This window comes from Hippopotamus amphibius, unplaced genomic scaffold (assembly GCF_030028045.1).
Source record: "Hippopotamus amphibius kiboko isolate mHipAmp2 unplaced genomic scaffold, mHipAmp2.hap2 H_1, whole genome shotgun sequence".
NCBI lineage: Eukaryota > Metazoa > Chordata > Mammalia > Artiodactyla > Hippopotamidae > Hippopotamus > Hippopotamus amphibius.
Window position 1 is genome coordinate 1,805,252 of NW_026648280.1, and position 23,894 is coordinate 1,829,145.

Below are 23,894 nucleotides of genomic sequence, written 5' to 3' on the forward strand. Positions count from 1 at the left end.
AGATGTAAGAATCCAGGTTCATAAAAAAAAAAAATTCTCCTCAGGGACTTCCCTGGTGGTCCCATGGGTAAGACTCCATGCTCCCAATGCAGGGGGCCCAGGTCCTATCCCTGGTCAGGAAACTAGATCCCGCATGCCACAACTAAAAGCCCACATGTTACAACTAAGATCCAGCACAGCCTAGGTAAATAAATAAGTGTGCAATCCAATGAGTGACAGTTGTACACACCTGCAAAACCGCTACCACAATAAAGATAGAGAATATTTAAAAAAAAAATTCTTAAAATTTTTTCTGCCTCAAAAAATCTATCTGGAGGCCTGTTCTGCCAGTTTCCTGAGAGCACAGAATGCCTCATTCCTGATCTCTGCCCTGAACTTTTTTCAGGATGTGCTGAAGATCATTGACTGCAGTAGCAAATGACTCATCTTTATAGAGCCAATGGCTAGCAATGTTCTTTAGTTGGCACTAAGAATGTACATATTTTATGTCCAAATGACTTCATGGAATTGTTTGTCCATTTGTATCTGTAGGCTTTGGGAGCACCTAAAATATTTTTAGTCTCTAGGAACATGCTTCATGGGATCTGAAACAATATTTCTTTTTTTTTAATATATAAATTTATTTATTTTTATTTATTGGCTGTGTTGGGTCTTTGTTGCTGTGCAAGGGCTTCCTCTAGCTTTCTCTAGTTGTGGAGAGCAGGGGCTACTCTTTGGTGCAGAACACAGGCTCTAGGTGCTTGGGCTTCAGTAGTTACAGTGTGTGGGCTCAGTAGTTGTGGCACACGGGCTTAGTTGCTCCGCAGCATGTGGGATCTTCCCGGACCAGGGCTCAAACCTGCGTCCTCTGGATTGGCAGGCGGATTCGTAACTTCCGCACCACCAGGGAAGTCCCTGAAATAATATTTCTGAAAACTTTTAGTGATTACTTGCAGACAACAGTCCCCATAAGTCTCCCTACTGCCCCTCTAAGAAGTAACGAAGACTTTTCCTCCAACCTTAGACCCCTCTCAGTTCCTCTGGGCCTTTGGATTTGTGGGGGTGGGACCCCCATCTGGAGCCCCAGCTAGAACTCTTGGAACTACATTTCCCAGAGGACTGTGCGCCGAGAGGAAGCGAACCTCAGCCAATGAAAGCCCAGGGTAAAGGCATTTCCGTGCGTGCGCTTCGCATCTGGGGCGGGACTTCCGGCCTCCTCCTTGTGGCGGCCATTTTAATTGCTCTGGGTCTGTTCCAGTTCCGGAAAGTTCTGTCAGGGTTGAAGTGACTGGACTGGTCGGAGTGGAGTTGCTGTCCCCGTGGCACAGAGACGGGTCTGAGGCTCGGCTCCGCCTCCCGGGGTGCCCCGCGCCAGGCCCGGGACAGGGACCGCCGCGCCCGCGTACCACCGCCTCTCCCGGCCCCGTTCCGCCCACAGACTCCGATGGCGGCGGCGGCGCTGAGGGACCCGCCTCAGGTAGACGCCCGTCCTCCAGGCCCGCACCGCCCTCACCCCACCAGACACTGAAGCCCCGAGTGCGGGGCGCCTGCTCAAGTGCCGGCAGCCCCGGCCGCGGTGTCCCGGAGGGTGAGGCGGTCGTGGGTGGGGCCGTGTTTCTGACCGACGGTGTGAGGGCGCGTGGGAGAGGGTGACGGGCGGAGGGACTTGGAGGTGGGACTGAGGCGGGAGGATTCGGGAAACCTGGAGTCTGTTTTGTGTCCGCATGGGGCAGAGAGTGTGAACTGGAATCACACCTACATTGTCAAGCTAAGGGTTTTGTACTTTCATTCTGAGGACCCTGGCAGCCGTGGTGGGTTGTGAAGGTAAAAGGGACATGGTCTGATTTAGGGTTTTAAAAGTTTTCCAAGAGCTACTCAGAGGGAGAACAAATTGGAAGGAGGGTGATGAGGGTAGTGGGGCACAGGGAGGCTGAGTCCTTATCCAACGTGGAACTGGGAAGAGGCCGCACTGAGGACTGAAGCAGAGTTTAGTCTTTTAGCCCAAGGTCATCTGGCCTCCAGGGCTGGGTAGGCAGCACTGAGGACTGAAGCAGAGTTTAGTCTTTTAGCCCAAGGTCTTATGGCCTTCAGGGCTGGGTAGGCAGCACTGAGGACTGAAGCAGAGTTTAGTCTTTTAGCCCAAGGTCATCTGGCCTCCAGGGCTGGGTTGGCAGCACTTGAGGACTGAAGCAGAGTTTAATCTTTTAGCCCAAGGTCATTTGGCCTCCAGGGCTGGGTAGGCAGCACTTGAGGACTGAAGCAGAGTTTAGTCTTTTAGCCCAAGGTCTTGTGGCCTTTAGGGCTGGGTAGGGGTTCAGGGAAGGTTTGAGCCCCTTGGAATACAGCTTGCTTCTGCCCACAGGCCCCCATGGCTGAGGAAGCACTTATGGAACCTACACAGGGAAGTGGAGGGTGTCCCAGGACCTCGGTGGTTTGGATCCCACTCATATGCATTTGGAATTGTGGTGTCCCAGGGCTCTTCACCTGCCATTCTCCCAGCCCTTGGGTTTGGGGACCTGGGAGAAATCCTGTAGACTCATTTTAGTCCAGGCCAAAGATTATTATGCAGGAATTTCTTTCTGGCCACCGGTGGAAAAAGGTGTAGAAGGTTATCCCAAGAACAGGTACCAGCATGTTCAAATGTTTGGTAGTGTGGCCACAAGCTGAGAACAGGGCACAGCAGGTCTCCTTTCTTTTAGGAACAGAGAGCAGGGGCACAGGAGTCAGTCTAGTAATGTGGCTGCCTGAGGAAGTTGGGGATCTATTGTGCAGGTAATGGGAGGTTTGGAACCCAAGAAGATGACCTTACTTAGGCCTAAACAGGATCCCTCTGGTTACAGAGTGGAAAACAGTCGTTGGGAGGAGGAAAGATGACCGGAGAGCACACTACTGTAGAAGTCCTGGTGTGTGTTCACAGCCCAAAGCAGTGGCTGTGGAGATGGAAGAAGTGGTTGGATTCTGGATGCATTGTTTAAGAAGGGCTGCTCAGATTTTCTGATTTTGAGGGTGAGAGAAAGGTAGGAGTCAGGGATGACACTAAATTATTGGGCTTGGAGCTGAAAGACTGGAAGCTTCATTAGATGAGTTAAGAGTGATTTTCACTGGGGATATCAGAAATTTTGTTTTTGGCTGTGTTAAAATTCTGAGCTTCTCCAGAGAACAAATGAGTGGTGGCATTAGGTGAGCTGCTGGACTCAGAGGTCTGGAAATCTGGGGTGCGATTCAGGATGGAGACATCTAAAAGTGGTGGCTAGTGTCTGCACAAGTGTGGAGCTGTGGGTTGTATTTATTTATTTATTTATTTAGCTCTTTATTGGAATATAATTGCTTTACACTGTTGTGCCAGTTTTTTCTGTACATCAAAGTGAATCAGCTGTATTTATACATATATCCCCATAGGCCCTACCTCACATGGCCCCCTTCCAGCCCTCTAAGCACTGATTACTTTACTCAGCCTCTGGCTACAGAATTTCCCACCTCCTGGGGCCATGGCTCAGGTTCTCTCAGGAGCCACTGAGATGGGCTGTTCACTAAGCCTCTAGCCAGAGACTTAGATGCTAGCCCCGCCTCCTACAGCAGCACTCTCCTCTGGGTGTGTCCCCTGGGAGGCTTCTTTCTTTGTCTGCCAACAACAAGAAAAGAGCCCTGGGCTCTTGTCACTTGCCAGTGGGGGTGATAGCTGGAGGATCCATTTGGCCACTCCTTAGAGCACTCCTGAAGGTCATTTCTAATGGTTCGTTGGTTTCTTTACATAATGTGGGCTGCTACCTATTGTCCTTATGTTCAAGCTTTAGCTGAAATCCTGACACAATAAGAAATTGTATTTAGATTGTATTTAGAAGGTGGAATTCAGGTCATGGCAATAATGTTATTAGCAGGTCAGAAAGAAGTGTATGAGTTCTGAGAATTGGATCTATTGCTTGGGCACCTGGTTGGGGGTTATGGGCATTATTAACACAAATGTGGGAGAGAAATAGCCATGGAGTTTGTGTGGGGTGGGTGGTGTTGGCAGGTGGCCAAGGCTTCAAGAGGAAGAGTACACATGAGACAGATGCAGGGGTAGAGAACTAATTGAGATGTGTGCTAGGATTTTGTGGTGAGCTTTGGTGTGATGTTTTAGTACATAACATAGATAACATCATGGGCAAATGTGTAGTCATTGTGACCTAGTGTGGGTACCATTGTGGCTGGGATTTTAATGAGGGTTAGGTGGAGAGAGGAGGATTATGGCTGCTGAGGAAACAAGTACACCTAGAGGTGGGAGAGGGTTATGGGTATCTGAAATTCACATGTAGTTCTGTATGGCAAACGTTGAAGCAAGTATTAGAGACAAAGTCCTTCAGATGCTGTTGGGATCCATCAGAGGTCTTGGGTAGAACTGGATTCTGTTTGAGTTTGCCAGGTTCTCTGGGGTGAGTCCAGGAAGATGACTATGGTGTGGGACAGGGAATTGGCAGTAGCTGCAGGATTACAACTGTGAGGTCTGGAGATGTGAGAGAGGTACATGTGGAGAGAGGGAGCATGAACTGATGGCCCCTGGTCCCTGGTATAGGGAACTTAAAGGTGATAGGTGACTCCACATTTTATTGTGAGGCGTGATACGGAAGGCCCCCTGAAAATTGCCTGGCAGAAGAGATGGAGCCCTGCAGTTCTGTCCCTGAGCATCTTTTTGATAGCATCTGTCTGCCTACCTGCCTGTAGTTGTTGAGGGCTGGGCACAGTGATTAGTGGAACCATGAGGAGAGAGCAGTACCAATGGCATGAGTTTCTGGTATCTCATCTGAGGTAGAGAGCCTGGGAGAAACTTGGACATGGGGTAGATGTGTGCAGCATGGGTTGTGGGTCCTCTGGAGAGAGGTTTCATCTGTCCATATCATGACAGGGCAATGTGACTTTGGAGGACGTGGCTGTATACTTCTCCTGGGAGGAATGGAGTCTCCTTGATGAGACTCAGAGACACCTGTACCATGATGTGATGCTGGAGATCTTTGCACTTATATCCTCACTGGGTAAGGCCTGCACACCCACCCCTGTGACCTGGGCTAGACTTTGCCTTTCTGCTTTTCCTTAGGGGCTGCTGTGTCCTTCCTGCATCCAAACCATACTTCCTTTCCTACTTGCTTAGGTAGGTGCTGTTGTTGCTAGGGCTGGGTTGTTTGCACTGCCCTTTTCTCTCCTTGGAGCCCCGATACCTGCTGCGTAGTAGGAAGCCAAATGGATGCCATCTTGCTTGCACTCTCCCTGGTTGGGTGACTTTCCAGATCCATGGTTCCTAGGTTTTGCTCTCTTCTTCTAATAATTCTTTCATGCCTGTCTGTACCAAAAATTGCTGTCAAGAATTTTTACTTAGGTAACACTTAGTTTTCTTTTCTGTGATCTGTCATGTGATGAGTTTCTCTGGGCTTACTGGCCGTTGAGCTGTCCTGTCTTTCCCTTAGGACTTGAATTTTCTAAGTCCCCTGTAGTTGCTCAACAGGGGTTGCAGGGGGGTGTCCTGGGTACTTCACAGAATGGCCCACCATGGCAAGATGGGCTAGAGGGAGCCTGGCCCTGCTGGGCAAGGACATGACATCAGGGCCGTGTTCACATCATACCAGGAACTAAAATTCAAACTCTTGTTTTGGTGCCATTGCTGGGTGCCACACCTCATTTCTGTCTTTCTTTCCCCATTCTTTATACTTGGCTAGCTTGTCATTTTAACTCTAACATCTAGCCCCTGGCTATACCCAACTTTCCTGCCTCCACTTGTTACCCATTCCTCTCTACTGCTGCCTTTGCAGTGTTGTCCACTGTTGGCTCACGTGTAACAGGTGGTGTGCACATATGCTTAATAGTCCTTGAACACCACGTATTCATTTGAATTAGATTTTCCTATCCCTGAACAAAAACTTCTGCACAACACTCACATTTAGCAGCAGCTAAGGCACTGCTGAAGGTGTGAGGACTGAGTTGAAAACTGCCTGCCTCTCCTCATTGTGCTACATCCCATTCTTATGTTTTTTCATCTTGTGAGGCTTCCCTACTTCTGTGACCTTTTAGAGTTCCAATACTGCAAGACAGCCTCTTCCTCATCCTGACTCCAATTCCATCATCCTGAAAACCTCCTCATGTATTCGTTAGTATGTCAGTCACATATTTGTGATGTGGCTGCCACCAGTCCCCAAAGACAACATGTCCCTAACTAGCATTTCTCTGTTTTCAGGTTGTTTGTGTGGCATAGAGAATGATGAGGCTCCTTCAGGAGAGAGTGTTTCTCAGGAAAGAATGCCACAAATCAGGACTCTAAAGCCAGATCCATCAACCCAGAAAGCTCATCTCTGTGAGATGTGTGTTCCTGTCATGAAGGATGTTGTGTACCTGGCTGAGCATCAAAGAGCATATACTGGGCAGAAATTGTGTACATGTGTGGCATGTGGGAAACAATTCTGTTTCAGGGCGAATCTTCACCAACACCAGAAGGAGCACATTGGGGAAAAACCTTGCAGCAAGGATATGGATGGGACCTCCTTTGGGAAGAGCTACAGGATCTATTCGTCAGAGAAGCCTTTCACCTGTGGGGAGGGTGGAAAGGACACTATCGACCTTTTCCAGCACCAGGCCACTCCTAAAGCAGTACTGAGTATACACAGCAGTACTGGGTGTGAGGAGGCCTTTCACAGTGGGAAAAGTCCTTACAAGTGTGGTGAATGTGGGAAAGCCTTCTGCCACAAATGTACACTTGTTCAGCACCAAAGAATTCACTCTGGAGGACTGTTTGAGTGCAGCGAGTGTAGGAAAACCTTCACTTACAAGCACACATTTCTTCGGCACAAAACAGTTCATACTGGAGAAAGGCCTTTTGAGTGCAGTGAATGTGGGAAGGCCTTCAGGTTCAAATATAAAGTTGTTCAGCACCAGCGTATTCACACTGGAGAAAGGCCTTATGAGTGTGCTGAATGTGGGAAAGCTTTTGGGTGCAAATCCAAACTTGTTCAGCACCAGAGAATTCACACTGGAGCAAAGCCTTATAAGTGTACTGAATGTGGCAGATTCTTTAGACAAAGCTCGATCCTTGCTCAGCACCGGAGAACTCACACAGGAGCAAGGCCTTATGAATGTGGCGAATGTGAGAAATCTTTTAGCCAAAGCTCCAGCCTCATTCAGCACCGCAGAATTCACACTGGAGAAAGGCCATATGAATGCAGTGAATGTGGGAAATCCTTTTGCCAAAGTTCCAGCCTCATTCAGCATCGAAGAGTGCACACAGGAGCAAGGCCTTATGCGTGCAGGGAATGTGGGAAATCCTTTAGCCAAAACTACAGCCTAATTCTACATCAAAGAATTCACACTGGAGAAAGACCTTATGAATGCAATAAATGTGGAAAATCATTTAGCCAAAACTACAGCCTCATTCAGCACCATAAACTTCACACTAGATAAAGGCCTCAAGAGTACAGCCAATATGAGGAACCCTTCAGTTAACAATCTGCTTTAATTCAACACCAAAATCTCACAACTCAGGTCTAAGTTTTAGGAATTAAGCTACTGTGGAAAAAAGCCTTCTGTGTGAGGAAATCTGCATAAGATAATGGCCTTAGACCTTCAGGTCTTTGCTCAATGTGATAGCACTAGAGAGTCTCTGTGAAGAGCTATCTGCCATGAGTTCCAGGTATGTGAGAAATTTTCAGGAGCTGCATTTCATATCTTACCTGCTCAGGACCCATGCCATAATTAAGTCACTGCCAGGCTCAGTGGCAGAAGTCAACTCGCCTCTACCACCTGGCAGGTCCTCATATTGTGCAACAGTCACCACATGCTCAGAGAAGACAGACCTTTGTGCTCTCTCTCCCATTCTGTAGAGCAAGTCATAGTGTGAGCCCCTGGGGCATTCTCATTCCCTTCTCCTCTGACTACTTATGGCATGGACCTGACCCACTTTTGGCCCAAAGGACCAAGTCTGAAGAACTGCTGGTGGCTTGTAAAGTTTTACCTTCTTCATGGTATTGCTGGTCTATTTTGAAGCATTTTCTATCCTGCAAGTCACCAACCTGGGAACACTCTACCACACATTGCTCTAGTTAGTACAGTAATAAAAACCTTATTGGCACCTTTAATCTTTTTTTTCTTTTTTAGCCACACCACATGGCATGTCCTAGTTCCCCATCTAGGGATTGAACCTGTGCCCCCTGCCTTGGAAGCTCAGAGTCTTATCCACTGGATCATCGGAGAAGTCCCATCATCTTTAATCTTAAGAGTTTTATTCACTGTGTAGGGTGGTTGAAAACAGAATTTGAAAAAAAAGAAAACAATTTGGCTCTGCTAGTTTGTATGGGTGGGCAGCTTTCATGAGGGCCTCAGGAGACAGTATGATGTCAGAAAGTCTCTCTTACTGCATTTCTTGTCTAAGCTGTATTCCTGTCTGTGGTGAAATAAATATTTGGTGTTTGTCCCCAGTTCTTGGCAGAGATCTTCTTAAACCCTTGGAATTTCCTGAGTGATAAGATTGTTTTTTTGTATGATAATGAAATGACTCAAGGTGGAGGCCTGTAAAGATCTTCAGGATGGGAGCTGGTCACCATATATTAGAGGGTTTGAACTTTTAAGCCCCACTCCTGACATCTGGGGAGGGGAAGGAGCTGGAGATTGAGTTCAATCACCAGTGGCCAATAATTTAGTCAACTGTGCCTATGTGATGACACCTTAGTAAAAAAAATCCCTAAACGTTAGGGTTTGGGGAGTTTCCATGTTGGTAAACACATCCAACCAAGAAGCGGGGTATACCTTGATTCCATTGGGTTAGAGGCTCCTGTGCTTGGGGTTCTTCTGGACCTCACCTCTTTATCTTTCTGTTGACTTGTGTCCTTTACAATAAACTGTAATTGTTAGTATAGGAATATAGCATCTTCCTGAGTTCTGTGAGTCATTCTAGCAAATTATCAAATCAGGTTTGTAGTTGAGCTAGCAGAAGTGGGGGTAGCCTTGGGACCCATTTTGTCGTTGGCAGTCTCATGGGACTGAGTCCTTAACCACTGTGGTCTGCACTAACTCCCAAGTAGTTAGTGTCAGAACTGAATTGAATTGTAGGACACCCAGTTGGTGTTGGAAAATCAGGGAATTGGTGTTGGAATGACTTATTTGGTGTCAGAAAAAGCTATACAATGCACAAACCCTTCTGGGAAAAGAAGTTGACATCTGTGGTCCTAATAAAGTACCTTGGCTGCCAAGTTTTTTTTTTTTTGCAGACCTGAAGACCACCCTCAAGTGGGTACAGCTGTGGCAAACTACAATAATTTTGGAAGTGCAGTATGTAGGACAAGGTAATTTCCAGGTATAGTGGGAGAAATCAGTAGCACTTAAATTATGCGATGTGACATTATTGAAGCCTGATTATCTAAAATGAATTAGGAAAATACAAACTGCTTAATCTTTCTCTGGCTTTGAAATTATTGTGAGGTTCTTAAATATTAAAACCAGTTTTAAAATTCTTCATATCAATATTTACCGTTAAACTTGAGGTTAAATTTTAGGATCATCTCTGCATGGAAATTTTATTAAGACGATGGTGACTTCCTCATTGCACAATGTCCACCTACACTTTTATCAGCCCAGAGAACCGTTGCTGCAGTCTCCATGATCCATTTGCTCAGCCACCTTCTCTTAAACAAATAACCTCACTACAGGCAAACCTCAGATATTGTGGGTTTCGTTCCACACCACTGCAATAAAGCAAATATTGCAATATTTGCAATCACATGGATTTTTTTGGTCTCCCAGTACATATAAAATTTATGTTTGTACTGTAGTCTATTAAGTGAAATAGCATTGTCTGAAAAAACAATGGACATACTTTTTTAAAAAGAAATCTATTCCTAAAAAGAAGGCTAACCATCATCTGAGCCTTCAATGAATCATAATTTTTTGCAATAGTAAGATCAGGGGCCACTGATCAAGATAATAAGAAATAGAATAATGAAAATGTTTTAATTCTTGCAAGAATTACCAAAATGTGACACAGACTTAAAGTGAGCAAGTTCTTTTGGAAAAAAATAGCACCGATAGACTTGCTTGATGCAGGGTTGCCACAAACCTTCAATTTGTAAAAAAAAAACGCAGTATCTGCGAAGCACAATAAAATGAGGATGAGGTATGCCTATAAATTCCCCCCTTTTTTTTAAGGGAGCACATATTGCAAAGCTGAGCTGTAGGTCTAAGTTTTTTTTTTTTTAATGTTAATTTTTTGGTTTTGTTTTGTTTTTTACCCTAAATATGCACTCTTTGATCTGACATCCAGAATGCTAAGAGCATCTTAAAATCTTATTTTTGCTTTGTACATGCACTCCACTTCAATTCTTATTGTGGAGTCGGTAGCATCTTTATGGTATTTCATAAGACATTTGTGGTGGAATGCATAATTCCTATTTATGGTTCTAATGGGAATTGTCCTTACAACACAACCACTATATCCCAACAGTTATGGAGGTGTACTTACAGTCTACCCCAATAACCCTTGGTCCAGTTTCACGTGCCAGCCACTTACAGCAGGGGGCATACAATGCAGATACAGGGGAAAGCCAGATGCATCATCAGGTTCACAAATGTGTTCTCTACTCTTTAAAGCTACATAATTCCCGAGCTCAACAGTCTCTGCTCCAACATTCGATTGTTTCTGTTGGCTAAAAAAACTCCAAATTTTGATTACGTAGTCTTTTTACTGCCACCACCTGCAAACCTCACATCACTTAGTTGGGTGATGTCCAGATAACCTAGGACCTCTTCTAGCCTGAACTGTCCTACTAATTAGTCCTAATTATAAATGTTCAGTCCATCTACTCAAAGAGCTGTCATTACAGATCTATCACTTAAAAAGACTCCATTCCTGGTCAAGGACTACCTGATCCTCCAGTTGTCCTCTTCTATTCCAGCAGTGCCTTCCCCTCTTCTGCTACTTGCCTGTCCAGCTTGGTGTTCCTAGCTTAATATATCCAACGAAAACCTCAAGAATCGCTAAACTATTTGTTACTTTATAAAGTTCCTCCAGGATTACTTCTATCTATATTAATATTTTGCTGCATTTATGCAGAGAAAAGAAAATCATTATTTGATTTTATTTGACAATATCCTCTGCCTCCTAAATCTAAATCAAATATCTTACGGGCTCCCTTATGTTGAAAAGGAAGTGATGCCTCCCTTCAACTTAGGGTGAATCCTTCCATTAATGCCATCTAAGGATGAATTTCCCACATCTTAGCTTCTGAAAGGTTTTATTCTTGTTTTATCAAATCTCTTGACTGATAAGCCACCCATCATTAATCTTCAGTCTTTTAATCTGCCTTACAAATAGCATCAATAAAATTTGTGTATTTCATAAAATAGCTACCCTTTACTCTGTGATCTAGTGTAGTTTCTGTTCTACCATTTCTCTCCCTCACCCTTTATGGCTAAGCTTTTATGAGCATTTTCTCTTTTTGTTTCTATTACTTCAACTCCTATGTAGTTCTCTACTCATGCAAGTGGGAGTTTTTATCTTCACAACCCCATCATTAATGAATTTAAGATTTTCCTTGAAGTTCATTTCAGGAGCTCTTGAGACCATTGTTTGTGTGTGTGTGTGTGTGTGTGTGTGTGTGTGTGTGTGGTTTTGTTTTTGTTTTTGTTTTAGTATATTGGCTTTGGGTTTGTTTTTTTAATTTTATTTTTAAAAATTTTATTTATATTTTTTGGCCACGGCAGTGAAAGCCTAGAATCCTAACCACTGGGCCACCAGGGAATTCCCTGGCTTTGTTTTTTTAAAATACATTCCCTTAATATTGTAATAAACAGGCTTAATCAACAGTTATTTCTCTCTTCACAATCTATACACATTCTGTTGGTAATCTTATGCAATGACATGGTTGCAAATATTTGAAGCTCAAAACTTCCAAATGTATATCTCCATTCAAAAATCCAGTGATTATCTAATGATCTGCTTGCAACCTATTCCTGGACATCTGGTAGACATCACAGACTCAACACCTTCAAACTTCTCCTCAGCTTTCATTAAAAAAATTAGAAAAAAAACTTTATTTAGAGCAGTTTTAGGTTCATAGCAAAACTGACAGGAAGGTACAGCGATTTCCCGTACACACAATGCCCCCCCATATATGCATCATAACCTCCCCATTATCAACATCCCTCACTAGAGTGGTGTATTTGTTACAATTGATGAACCTAAAATGACACATTATCACCCAAAGACCATGGTTTACATTAGGGTTCACCCTTGGTGTACATTTTATGGGTTTGGATAAATGTATAGTGGCATGCATCCATTGTTCTGAGCTGGACTCAGTCTGTCAATGAGCAATGCTGTGGTTGGACAGGCTCTTGCGGTTTTTATTGTGATTACAAGGTGCCCTTCAGCAAAAACCAGGAAACAAAAAAATATAGGTTTATTATTATTATTTTTAAATAGTTTTTTACGATATTTATTTATTTATTTATTTATTTATTTATTTTTATTACTTGGCCGAGCAGCATGTAGGATCTTAGTTCCCTGACCGGGGATCAAACTCACACTCCCTGCATTGGAAGCGTGAAGTCTTAAACACTGGAACACCAGGGAAGTCCATATAGATTTAGTTACAAAACCTGGAAATTACATAACACATCTGGAGCCACATAGCAAAGTCGAGGTGAGAGAGAGAGAGAGAGCATGAGGGCATGCCTGGAATTCTGCTTTTATTGTGGTTGAGAGGAAGGGGCATAGGGTTTCATGGGCTCACTTTTCATTGGGGAATTTAAAACATAAGAGTGGGAGTTTAAAGCACAGGAAGAGAAAAAAAAAAAACAAGTGGTGCAAATGGTCAGTTACTGAAATCAACCAAGAGCTCCTAAGGCAAAGGAGCCCCTGTTGAGGGAGACAGCCTGGTTCTTTAACTAGTCACCTAGCTGGCGATATTGTTTATTCCTGATAGCCATCTTTGAAGTGGATGCCTCTCGGAAATGGATGCCTTGGCAATCAAATTTTGTGAGGCACTCGCATTACAAAAAAGAAAACAACTGTCAGGGTTTACATTGCGATCCACCATTAGAGTTCCATTCAGATGTTTCATTGCCCTAAAAATTCTCCACCTTTTTATCCTTCCCTCCTTCTTAACCTCTGACAACTAATGATACTTTTACTGTCTCCATAGGTTTGCCTTGTCCAGAATGTCAGAGTTGGAATCATACAGTATACAGTCATTTCATTTTAATTTTTTTTCTTTTTTGGCACACGGGCTTAGTTGCTTCGTGGCATGTGGTATCTTCCTGGAGCAGGGATCAAACCCATGTCCCCTGCATTGGCAGGCAGATTCTTACCCACTGCACCACCTAGGAAGTCCTGTAGCCATTTCAGATTGGCTTCTTTGACTTAGCAATATGCTTTTAAGTTTCCTCTGTGTCTTGTCATGGCTTGATAGCTCATTTCTTTTTAGTGTTGGATAGTATTTCCCTGTTTGTATGTACCAGAATTTATCAATTCACCTACTGGACATCTTGCTTTCTTCCAAGATGGAGGATTGGCAGTTATGAAGTAAGTTGCTATAAACATCCATGTGCAGATTTTTGTATGGACAAATGTTTTCAATTCCTTTGGGTAAGTACCAAGGAACAGAATTTCTGGATTTTATGGTAAGCCTATGTTTAGTTTTTTAAGAAGCTGCCAGACTGTTACAATGCTGCTGTGCCATTTTGCATTCCCACCAACAATGAATGAGAGTTGCTGTTGCTGTACATCCTCACCAACATTTGATGTTGTCAGTGTGATCTTTCTTTTAATTCTGCTCTGGCCACAGCTTTCCCATTTTCAGTTGATACCAACCCTGTCCTTCCAGTTGCTGAGACTAAAAATCTAAGGATCATCCTTGACTCATCATTTTTCTCATACCACAGAACCAGCCCCATAAGGAAATCTGATTGGGACCGCTTTCAAAATATATCATGAATCTCACCACTTTCTATCACCATGCCTGCCCCTAGCTGGATTAGCACCGTCCTATACCTGGATTTCTGCAATGGTCACCTAACTGATTTTCTTTATCCTATGCCTCCTTTTTTGCAGTCCATTGTCAACTCTCTAGCCAACACCACCTTTTAAAACTATGAATCAGGTAATGTCCATTTTTGACCAAAATCCTGGAAAGACTCCTCATTTTACTTAAAGAAAATTCAAAATTTTTACAAGACCCTGAGGCGCTTCACAGGTCCCTTTACTCATGTTCCCCTCTGACCTCCTTTTTTAAACTCTCTTCCTCACTCACCTAGCTCCGTGGGCATCAACACCTGGCTTTGCTTAGGACATGACATTGCCTGATACCTGTGCTTGGATATGCACGATAATACCACATGACTTAATTCTTCCTCATTTTTCGAATCTTGCCTCAAGTATCCACTTGTTCATGAGGTTTCTCATTACTACTCTAATATTACACCCTCTCATTCCCTACTCTTCCCTGAAATCCCGGTTTTTCCCCCCAAGGCACCTATCATCAAATAGCATATCATATAATTTACATATTTTTTCATTATTGTTTTATATATCTTTGTTTCTCGCTTCCATCTGTAAGTATTAAAAAAAACAAGGAAATATGAGTGGACTCAAAGTGGCATCTGATACAGTGTATCCATTAGGTTTTGTAGCTTTGGGGAATATCTGAGAAAACACTTCTAAACATTTCTTCTATCCCTGCAGAGTACACTATTTGGAATCTGGGTGGAATCTTCCTTTGTTTTTCTTTTTTTTTCAGATAAACGTTTCTTTTTTTAAAAAATATTCATTTATTTATTTTTATTGGTTGCATTGGGTCTTCCTCGCTGCACACGCGCTTTCTGTAGTTGGGGGGAGGGGGGCTACTCTTCATTGCAGTATACTAGCTTCTTATTGCAGTGGTTTCTCTTGTTGCAGAGCACGGGCTGTTGGTGCATGGGCTTCAGTAGTTTCAGAGCGTGGGCTCATTAGTTGTGGCTTACAGGCTCTGGAGCGCAGCCTCAGTAGTTGTGGCACACAGGCTTAGTTGCTTTGCAGCATGTGGGATCTTCCCAGGACTCAAACCCCTGTCCCCTGTGTTGGCAGGCAGATTCTTATCCACTGCCACCAGGGAAGGACATGGCTTCTTAAGAGGAGTGAAAAAGCTCCGCCCTGACCTCGGAACTGCTCAGGGCATCAGGGACTCGCTGCCGCTGGTGGTTCAGCGGAAACTACAGTACCCAGAAGCCCGTGTGCCACGCGGCGGGCGGCACTGTAAGGGACGTTTCCGTACGTGCAGAAGTCGTCTGGGAGGGACTTCCGGTATCTTCCTCGCGGCAGACATTTTGTTGGCCCACGGTCGACCCATCCGAGCAGAACCTAGGGCTCTGTGGTTCGGTTCAGAGGTGACGGAAAGCGAGAAGGCGCGGGAGGAGACCCTGCCCTCGCTGCAAAGTGGCTCCGCGGTGGCAACGCTCGCGAGAATTCCGCCGCTGGGCGGGGCCAGGGCAGTGCCTGATTTCCGACCTGGGACCCTTCCGGACTCGGTGTGGTCCAGACTGTGATGGCGGCGGCCATGGGGATGGACCCGCTTAGGTGGGTGCTGCGTTCCCCGCATCTTGACGCGCCCGAGCACCCACTTCTGAATTGTAGGTCCCCGAATGAGTGGTGCCTGTTGAGGCTATTGTGGCCCAGGCTCCAGGGCGTTTGTGGATGGAGCTACTATTTCTAACAGCCAGTGTGATGAGGGGTGAAGAGTTTACCGGTCGAGCGACTAGCAGGAGCAAAGTCTTGGGACTGCGACTGAGTCGGGAGCTTTCGAGAGACTGGGGTGCTCACATCTTCAGGGTGCAGAGAGTGTGAGTAGTGGTCATACCTAGAATGGCAGGGTGAGGCGAGTACTTTCATTAGGAGGACTTTGGGAGCCATGGAGGGACATGATGTGATTAAGGATTTTTTAAAGTATCCCAATGCTCAGGGAAAAACAAACTAAGGCGGGGTGGAGATGATGAGGATGGAGGCAGGGAGACCAGTGAGGAGGCCACAAACTCCAGGAGAGCTGTGGTGGTGGCTATACCAGAACAGTGCAGCAGGAGTTGGGAGTGGATAAGTCATTAAATTCTGGAGAGATTTTAAAAGATAGAACCAACAGACTTTGCTGCGTCAGATATGGCCGTGAGTGAAAAAGTGATGTGAATGACCACCCACGTTTTGTTTTGTTTTTCCCCTGAACATCTGAAAGAATGGAAATGCATAAGTTGAAGCAGGGAGCACCTTTCAGGAGGGTCGGAAGTTGAAGTTAGGACATAGTAAATCCACTGTTTCACAGTAGAGGCATCACATGGGCATCTGGATATGCTGGTGTGCAGTTCTGCAGAGCAAGCTGGGCTGGAGACCTCTGAGGAATGAGGTTTCAGATCAGAGCCTGGAGATAATATTTAGGGGGAGAATATTAAGGATGTTGTTTTATGTGGTTCCTGAGGTGAAAGATTAGAGTACAGGGAAGAAGGATTGGACATCCCTGAGAGTTCCTCCAGAAAGGAGATGTCCTGGAACATGAAAGGTTTTTGGCTGCTATCATCAGGAGGAGAAGGCTATAGGATATTAGGAGCCTGACCTGAGATGGTGAGCAAGGTGTAAGGTGCTATAAATTTGCCACTCTGTGGACTCAGCATGCCCCTCTGAAAAGCCAGACAAAGAAAAGTCAGCCAGGCTAGTGAAGCAGCCTCACCCCAATCAAGGGCACTAGTTTCCCAACTCCTCAGGTGAGGAGAGATGATGAACACCTCTAATGAAGGGTCACCAGCATACTCACCTTCAGAGGAATATGTACCAGGTAGGCTGGTTTGGTGAAAGGACCTAGTATATACCTGACAAGTATACATAAGCAGGCAGTTAAAAATTAATATTTACACATGATAAATTTATACCAATGTTTAATAATTGGTTGAAATACTTTCCTCTAAGTATTTGATTACAATGAAAAGTCTTAAATATCAAGTTTCCTTTAAAGACTTAAAAAACAAACCCAGACTTTAAAGAACTTGTTATGTACTTCATTTGCACCAAAAACATTTGCAAAATTGTTAAGCATGTGAACGGTAAAAGTTAATTCAGAGGTATCTGACGTGTACTGACGTGTCTGATACAAACAACCCTATTAGGTGGATACCACCATTATCGCTGCTTTATACATGAGAACACTGAGATCTTGGGTCATGGTCACACAGCTGGTAGGAGGCAGCACTGAGGTCTGAGTATCTTAAGTTAGACAACCTGAAATCATCCTCACCAAAGGGCAGGGCAGGGCAGGGGTGAGGGGAACAGTTCAGTCTATGAGACCCCATTGTGGTAACCTGCCACTCCCAGCTCCCTCTTCCTGTCAGGTTGCTGTGGTGGCAGAAGCGATTATGATCCCTGCATAGGGGAGTGCAAAGTGTGCAAGTCCTCAGTCAGCCTAACCCACCCCTCCATGATCTTGGCAACCCATCATCGCACATAGTGGTGTCTTGGGAATCTTAATCTACCTTTCTGCCTGCCATTGGGTTTGGGGATCCTGGTGTCACCAAAGGTCTCATGCCATGAAAACTATTCTGGAATTATACAGAAGGGTTTCCATGTCCAGCAAGCAATGGGATGAAATTGGAACAGTGCCCCAGGCATGTGAACCAGCATATGCAAATGCATCACTTGAGATGGAACTGGTCCTGTTTGGGGGCTTAGGTCCTGTTTAGGTCTCTTTTATGTCTGGTGATCAGAGAGCAGGGAACAGGGTTCAGCTTTGGAATGGCAGCCTGTGGAGGTGGGTTTCTGTTTTGAAAGTGGTGGGAGCTGTGGAAAGTTTGGAGCAGAGAAGGGAGCGATCTGATTCTGTCCTTAATAGGGTTTATCTGGCTGCACAGTGAAGAAAAGACTATGGGGGTATAGGAAAGAGAACTGTTGATGATGAATGGGCCAGAGTGGTGGCTATGGAGGTGAGAGACAAGTGCTTGGATTATGGTGGGGTTTTTTGTTTGTTTGTTTTTATTTTTAGAGCAGGACCAAACAGATTTTCTGATGTGGAGGGTGAGAGAAAGAAGGGGAAGAGTCAGAGATGATCCCACAGTTTTTTGCCTAAGAAGACATACGGAAGAAGAAATCCTCAATTGAAATAGTGAAGTTGGTGGTGAGAGTAACTTTCAGAGGTAATATTCAGAGATAGGTTTTGATCATGTTGACTCTGCGATGTTCCAAAGACATCTGAGTTGAGGTATCAAGTAGACAGCTGGACACATGGGTATGGAGTTCAGAGGAGGGATTCAAGTTGGAGACATCCACAGGGTGAAGCCAGTGTGTGATTAAGGTAGAGCAGTGTATCAGATTTAGAGAGAGAACTTTTATGTCATGGTGGCAGTGCCATTGGGGGTCTGGAAAGGAGGCGGGCACAGTGGAGTGGAAGTAGGAGTTACCTAAGAGATGAGAAAAAAGGGAGGTTAGTGTCCATGGTGAGCAGGGAAAATAGGGTTGGGCAGTTGATGACAGAGAGAAAGTGGACATGAGACAAATGCTGAGGTAAAGCAATAATAGAGATGAGATGAAAGTGAGCCCAGAGTTGGTGCTTATTCCCCTCTCTGTGTGCTTCTCAGGTTTTTGTGTTGACCTTTGGTGGTGACTGGGGGTTTTAGTTGAGCTGGTAGATTAGTTCAGGACTAAATTGGGTCAGCTAGCAGAGTCACTATGCTTAGGGTAAAAGGCCAGTGGGTGTGGGCTTTGAATGAGAATTTAGTGTTAAGCCTGTGACTGATGAGGGTGTAATATCTCCAGTGTCCAGTAGCAAGGTGGAAAAGCTTTATCTGGCTTTATCTGATAATATGCACGTGGTTCTGAATTGCTGAAGTTGAATCAAGGAAGGAAGAAATTAAAAGCTGAGTTTGGAAGTACCTATGGCAGTGGAGGCCATTGACTAGGGCTAGATGTAATACTGGATGCCATGTGCAGGTTTACATCTGGGAGGTACCTATGTTGTGAGCCTCCTTAGGTAACGAGGGAGGTGTGGTGTAAAGAGTGGTGTGTCCATTGAGATGCAATCTGAATTCATGGCTTGGGGGCTCTAGTACTGAGGGCTTCAAGGGAAATGTGGAGCTAAAATTTGTGTACGAGAGGCATAATCTCTAGATCCCATGGGAACTAGCTGGTAGGAGAAGGGTTGGTCCCTATCTGCCAGGCCCAGACTATACAGTGTCTATCTGTCCACTTGCTTGTTGTTCTATGCTGGGCAAAATGATTAATGGGAAATGAGGAAAGGGGAGACATCAGTCACACCGGGCCCTGCTGTCTTGTTTTGAGTTGGGGAGTTGGGGAGGAAAGTGAATGTGTGGTGGACAGACCAGGAATCCTGGGGAGAGAGGCTGCCCTTGTGCTGTTGTTCACTTCATGCAGGATCATGTGACTTTTGAGGATGTGTTTGTGTATTTTTCCTGGGAGCAGTGGGGGCTCCTTGATAAGGCTCAGAAACGCTCATATCACAATGCAGTGCCTTCTATGCTTTGCTCTTATGATTTTCCTGGGTAAGGCCCTATGTATCCCAGTTTTCTGGGCTATGTTCAGCTCTTCCCTTTTCTCCCCTAGAAGTTGTGATTTCCTTCCTGTAGCTGGACCTCAAGCACTTGCTCACATAGATCCTCTGGGTGCCAGGCTCAGCTGTGTGTACTGCCTCCTCCATTCCCTGTGCCTCCCAACTTCTGTTGCCCCAGAATTGCCAGGAAGGATTTGAAAGTCATTCTCTGTCATGAATTACAGTTATGGTCACTGCTTGTGGGGCCCACTGGGTTGTTCATTCAAGATGTTTGTTTTGTAACATTTAGTTCTCTTTTAATCTCTCATGGCTGGGCTACCCTGGGCCAGTGCTTTCCTACTCACTTGCCCTGTCTTTCCTCTGTGACTTGTATCTTCTAGATCCTTTGTGGTTTCTGAACTGTATCAGGGGAAAGAACTCTGAGTACCTGATTGAGAGGTCATGACTCTAGCCACAGCAGAAGGGGCGTGGACAGGCCCTGGTGAGTGGGAGCCTGGGGAGGATGTAACTTCAAGGATGGGTTCAAATAGCACCAGAAACCTGTCCTGTGCCCACTACTGTTTGGTGCCCAGGCTATAGGCCATACCTTATTTTTCTTTTCATCCCCATTCTGGACTCTTTACATACTTGTCATTTCTATTCTGATCTGTGACCCAGGGCTGACCACCCCATTCACCAGCACTCTGTACTGGTCCCTCTGTAGTGCTCTCCTCTGTTGGACAGCGCTAATGTGTCATGAGACATGAACATGTCCTTAAATAGTTTTTGATTACCAGTTATTTATTTTAAATCAGATTTTCTGGGCCTGGACATACATTTCTGGATAGTGCTCATCTGTCACCAATAGCCAAGGCTCTTCTAAATGTCATTTGCAAGGTGTGAGTTGGAGATCTTGCCTGCCTGTTCTCCCTGAGCTACACCTCATCCTTGTGTCTTTGTCTGTTGTAAGGCCTTCCCCATTATGTGACCCGTAGAGTCCAGTACTGCACAGCAGGTCTTTTGTTAACCTGATCTCAAATCTGTTGTCCTGCCAGCAACTCTGTGGACTCAATCCTGGGTATGCTAGACACACATTTGTGATGGAATTGCTTGCTCCCACTGAAGTCAACATGCTGTTCAGCAGCATTTTTCTGCTTTCAGGTTGTTGGCGTGGAGTGGAGAAAGAAGAGGCACCTTCTGAGCAGAGTGTTTCCATAGAAGTGTCACATGCTCATACTTCTAAGGCAGATTCATCGACCCAGATGGCTCACCCTTGTGACTTATGTGGCCCAGTCTTGAAAGATGTTTTGCACCTGGATGAACACCAAGAAACATGCCATGGACTGAAACCTTACACGTGTGGGGCATGTGGGAGACAGTTCTGGTTCAATGCAAACTTTGACCAGCACCAGAAGCTGTACAATGTAGAGAAACTCTTAAGAGGAAACAAAGGCAAGACCTCATTTGTGAAGAACTGTAGAGTTTATGAAGAACCTCACCTGTCAGAGAATCTCTTTGCCTGTGAGGAGGAGCAGAAGAACTTCCAGACCAGTTTGGGCAGTCACCAGCAAAAGGCCACCCACAGCAAGAGGAAGACAAGAAGCACTGAGAGTGGGGAGGCCTTTCACATTGGACAAATGCATTACAAGTGCAGCGAATGTGGGAAAGCTTTCAGCCGCAAAGACACACTTGTCCAGCACCAGAGAATCCACACAGGAGAAAAGCCTTATGAGTGTAGCGAATGTGGGAAAGCCTTCAGCCGCAAAGCCACACTTGTGCAGCACCAGAGAATCCACACAGGAGAAAGGCCTTATGAATGCAGTGAGTGTGGAAAAGCCTTTAGCCGCAAAGACAACCTTACTCAGCACAAAAGGATTCACACTGGCGAAATGCCTTATAAGTGTGGCGAGTGTGGCAAGTACTTCAGCCATCACTCCAACCTAATTGTACACCAGAGAGTTCACAATGGAGCAAGGCCTTATAAGTGCAATGATTGTGGGAAGGTTTTCAGACACAAATCCACACTCGTTCAGCATGAGAGTATCCATACTGGGGAAAATCCTTATGTTTGCAGTGATTGTGGGAAATCCTTTGGCCACAAATACACCCTCATTAAACACCAGAGAATTCATACTGAGGCAAGGCCTTTTGAGTGCATTGAATGTGGGAAATTCTTTAGTCGAAGTTCTGACTTTATTGCACATCAGAGAGTTCACACTGGTGAAAGGCCTTTTGTGTGCAGCAAATGTGGGAAAGATTTCATCAGAACCTCCCACCTTGTTCGGCACCAAAAAGTTCACACTGGAGAAAGGCCATATGAATGCAATGAATGTGGGAAATCATACAGCTTAAGCTCCCACCTTATTAGGCACCAGAAAGTTCACAGTGCAGGAAGGCTTTAGGAATACTTTCAACGCAACAGAAGTCATGGCGAGGAGCTCTGTGACTGCCTTTAGAGAGGGAGACATCAATCATGTGTTGAACTACATATATGTGGACATTAACACTGGGGAGATAATTTTATGATTGCCAGGTACACAGGAAGCTTTCAGGGGCTATGCTGTACTTTCAGACCTACTTGGGTTTGTTGCCAAATTTGTTAGTGTCAGTGCCTGTGGCTGAAACTATCTCAACTCTAACAGTTTAATTACCCTAATATCCTTAGGGGAGGAGAACTTTGGACTCTCTTAAATCCCTGGAAGGAATTGTAAGAAACCTGAATTTGGGAATTCCCTGGTAGTCCAGTGGTTAGGACTCTGTGCTCTCACTGTGGAGGGCCCAGGTTTGATCCCTCGTCTGGGAACTAAAATCCCACAAGCCATGCAGCTTGGCTGGAAAAAAAGGGGGGTGGGGACCTGAGTTAAAAGGGGGGGTCCTTGTTTGTTCCCCTCTGACTGGAAAAGATGTGGACATGATCTGTCTTTGGCCAAGAGGACCTGAGCTGTGTTCTGGTAGCAGAAAAGGTCTACTTTATTCATGGATGTTGTTAGTCTCGTGATACTTGTGACGAATTTTTCCAAGTCACCCAGGCTGGATAACTACTTGCCTCATGTTGCCCTGGTTTATTTGATAATAAATACCTTACTATTTAAGCCACCTTTGATCTTGGGGGTTCTTTTTACTCTTTGGTTTGAAAACAGGCTCTGCCAAACTGAAGAGATAAAGTCTTTGTGGGAGATTTCAACATTGTATGCCTCAAATGGAACACAGGTTGGCAGAGAACAGTTCTCAGTCCAATTTTGGTGTTAATTTCTATTGCTGACAAAAGCTTAGGTGAGAACTCAGGGCTTTGTGTGCCTGATTTTGTCTGGATTTCAGAGTTTTTAGAGGATCCAGACATCCTTGAGTATGGTGCTGTTGTAACAACCTACAACATGTTTGGGAGCAGCATGGCTTGAGTGTCTTGTTTCCACCATAGGTCCCACATTCCCCAGCATTGTCGTGGGGCAGCTGTTCCTCGGGTCCTGCCAAGTGCCATATGCCTTGAAGGCCACAATCTGGTACAGGAGTCACTGGCTGTAAGACTTACTGTGTTCAGAAAGGAAACAAAATTGATACAGAAGCACTGGATATGAATAATTGAGATTGGAGAGACTGCTGCAAATGAGAATGGGTGTGCTCATTGTAAAAACACATCCACAAGCATTCAAGTCACTATGGCTGAATGAGATTAGGGTATATGGAAATTCTCCTGCTCTCCAGGGCTGTGTCATTCTTATGACGAGGCTCAGTGGCAGAGCAAAGAATGTAGTTTTCCTCAATTTCTGTGCCTCCCTGGGCTCTTCACCTGATGTCTTCGCTGTGTGGGCAGGAACCCCAGGACTGAGAATAGAAGTGTAGTCAACATGCAGTATACTGTGCACACTGTACAGTTTGGTAAGCCTTAATATATGTATATGCATTTGAAATCATCTAGTCATGACATTGGATACATCCGTCACCCTTTCTCAATGCCCTCCTTCATACTTTCCCTACCATCCCTAGGCAACTATTGATTCACTTTCAGTATAGGTAAATTTGCCTTTTCTAGAATTTTCTTTAAGTGGGACCTTAAAAGTTTATTTTTCTCTGCTGTCTTCCAACATGATTATTTTAAGAATCATCTGGGGCTTCCTAGGTGGCACAGTGGTTAAGAATCTGCCTGCCAATGCAGGGGACATGGGTTTGATCCCTGCTCCAGGAAGATTCCACAGGCCGAGGAGCAACTAAGCCCCTGTGCCACAACTATTGAGCCTGCACTTCAGAGCTGGTGAGTCACAACTGTTGGGCCTGTGTGCCACAACTACTGAAGCCCACGCTCCTAGAGCCCATGCTCCACAACAAGAGAAGCCACGGCAATGAGGAGTCTGCACACCACAATGAAGAGCAACCCTCGCTCTCTGCAACTAGAGAAAGCCTGTGTGCAGCAATGACCCAACG

General features: G+C 45.1%; 2 protein-coding genes across 6 annotated transcripts; both read left to right on the forward strand.

Annotated features, from left to right (window-relative positions):
- Positions 1-1,218: 1,218 nt before the first annotated feature.
- Positions 1,219-8,411, forward strand: LOC130842948 (zinc finger protein 211-like). Its single transcript, XM_057719530.1, has 3 exons — positions 1,219-1,456; positions 4,862-4,988; positions 6,182-8,411. Exons 1-3 carry the CDS (start codon positions 1,424-1,426, stop codon positions 7,396-7,398), a joined length of 1,377 nt encoding a protein of 458 aa, XP_057575513.1. The 5' UTR covers positions 1,219-1,423; the 3' UTR covers positions 7,399-8,411.
- ZNF134 (zinc finger protein 134) lies at positions 4,877-23,894 on the forward strand. Of its 5 annotated transcripts, none has more exons than XM_057719533.1 (3): positions 4,877-4,988; positions 19,877-19,977; positions 20,637-23,894. In XM_057719533.1, exons 2-3 carry the CDS (start codon positions 19,938-19,940, stop codon positions 21,875-21,877), a joined length of 1,281 nt encoding a protein of 426 aa, XP_057575516.1. In that variant the 5' UTR covers positions 4,877-4,988; positions 19,877-19,937; the 3' UTR covers positions 21,878-23,894. The 5 variants fall into 5 exon arrangements, with proteins under 5 accessions (XP_057575516.1, XP_057575515.1, XP_057575518.1 ...); XM_057719532.1 differs by lacking the exon at positions 4,877-4,988 and adding an exon at positions 15,108-15,591; XM_057719535.1 differs by lacking the exons at positions 4,877-4,988; positions 19,877-19,977 and adding exons at positions 15,108-15,538; positions 17,976-18,126.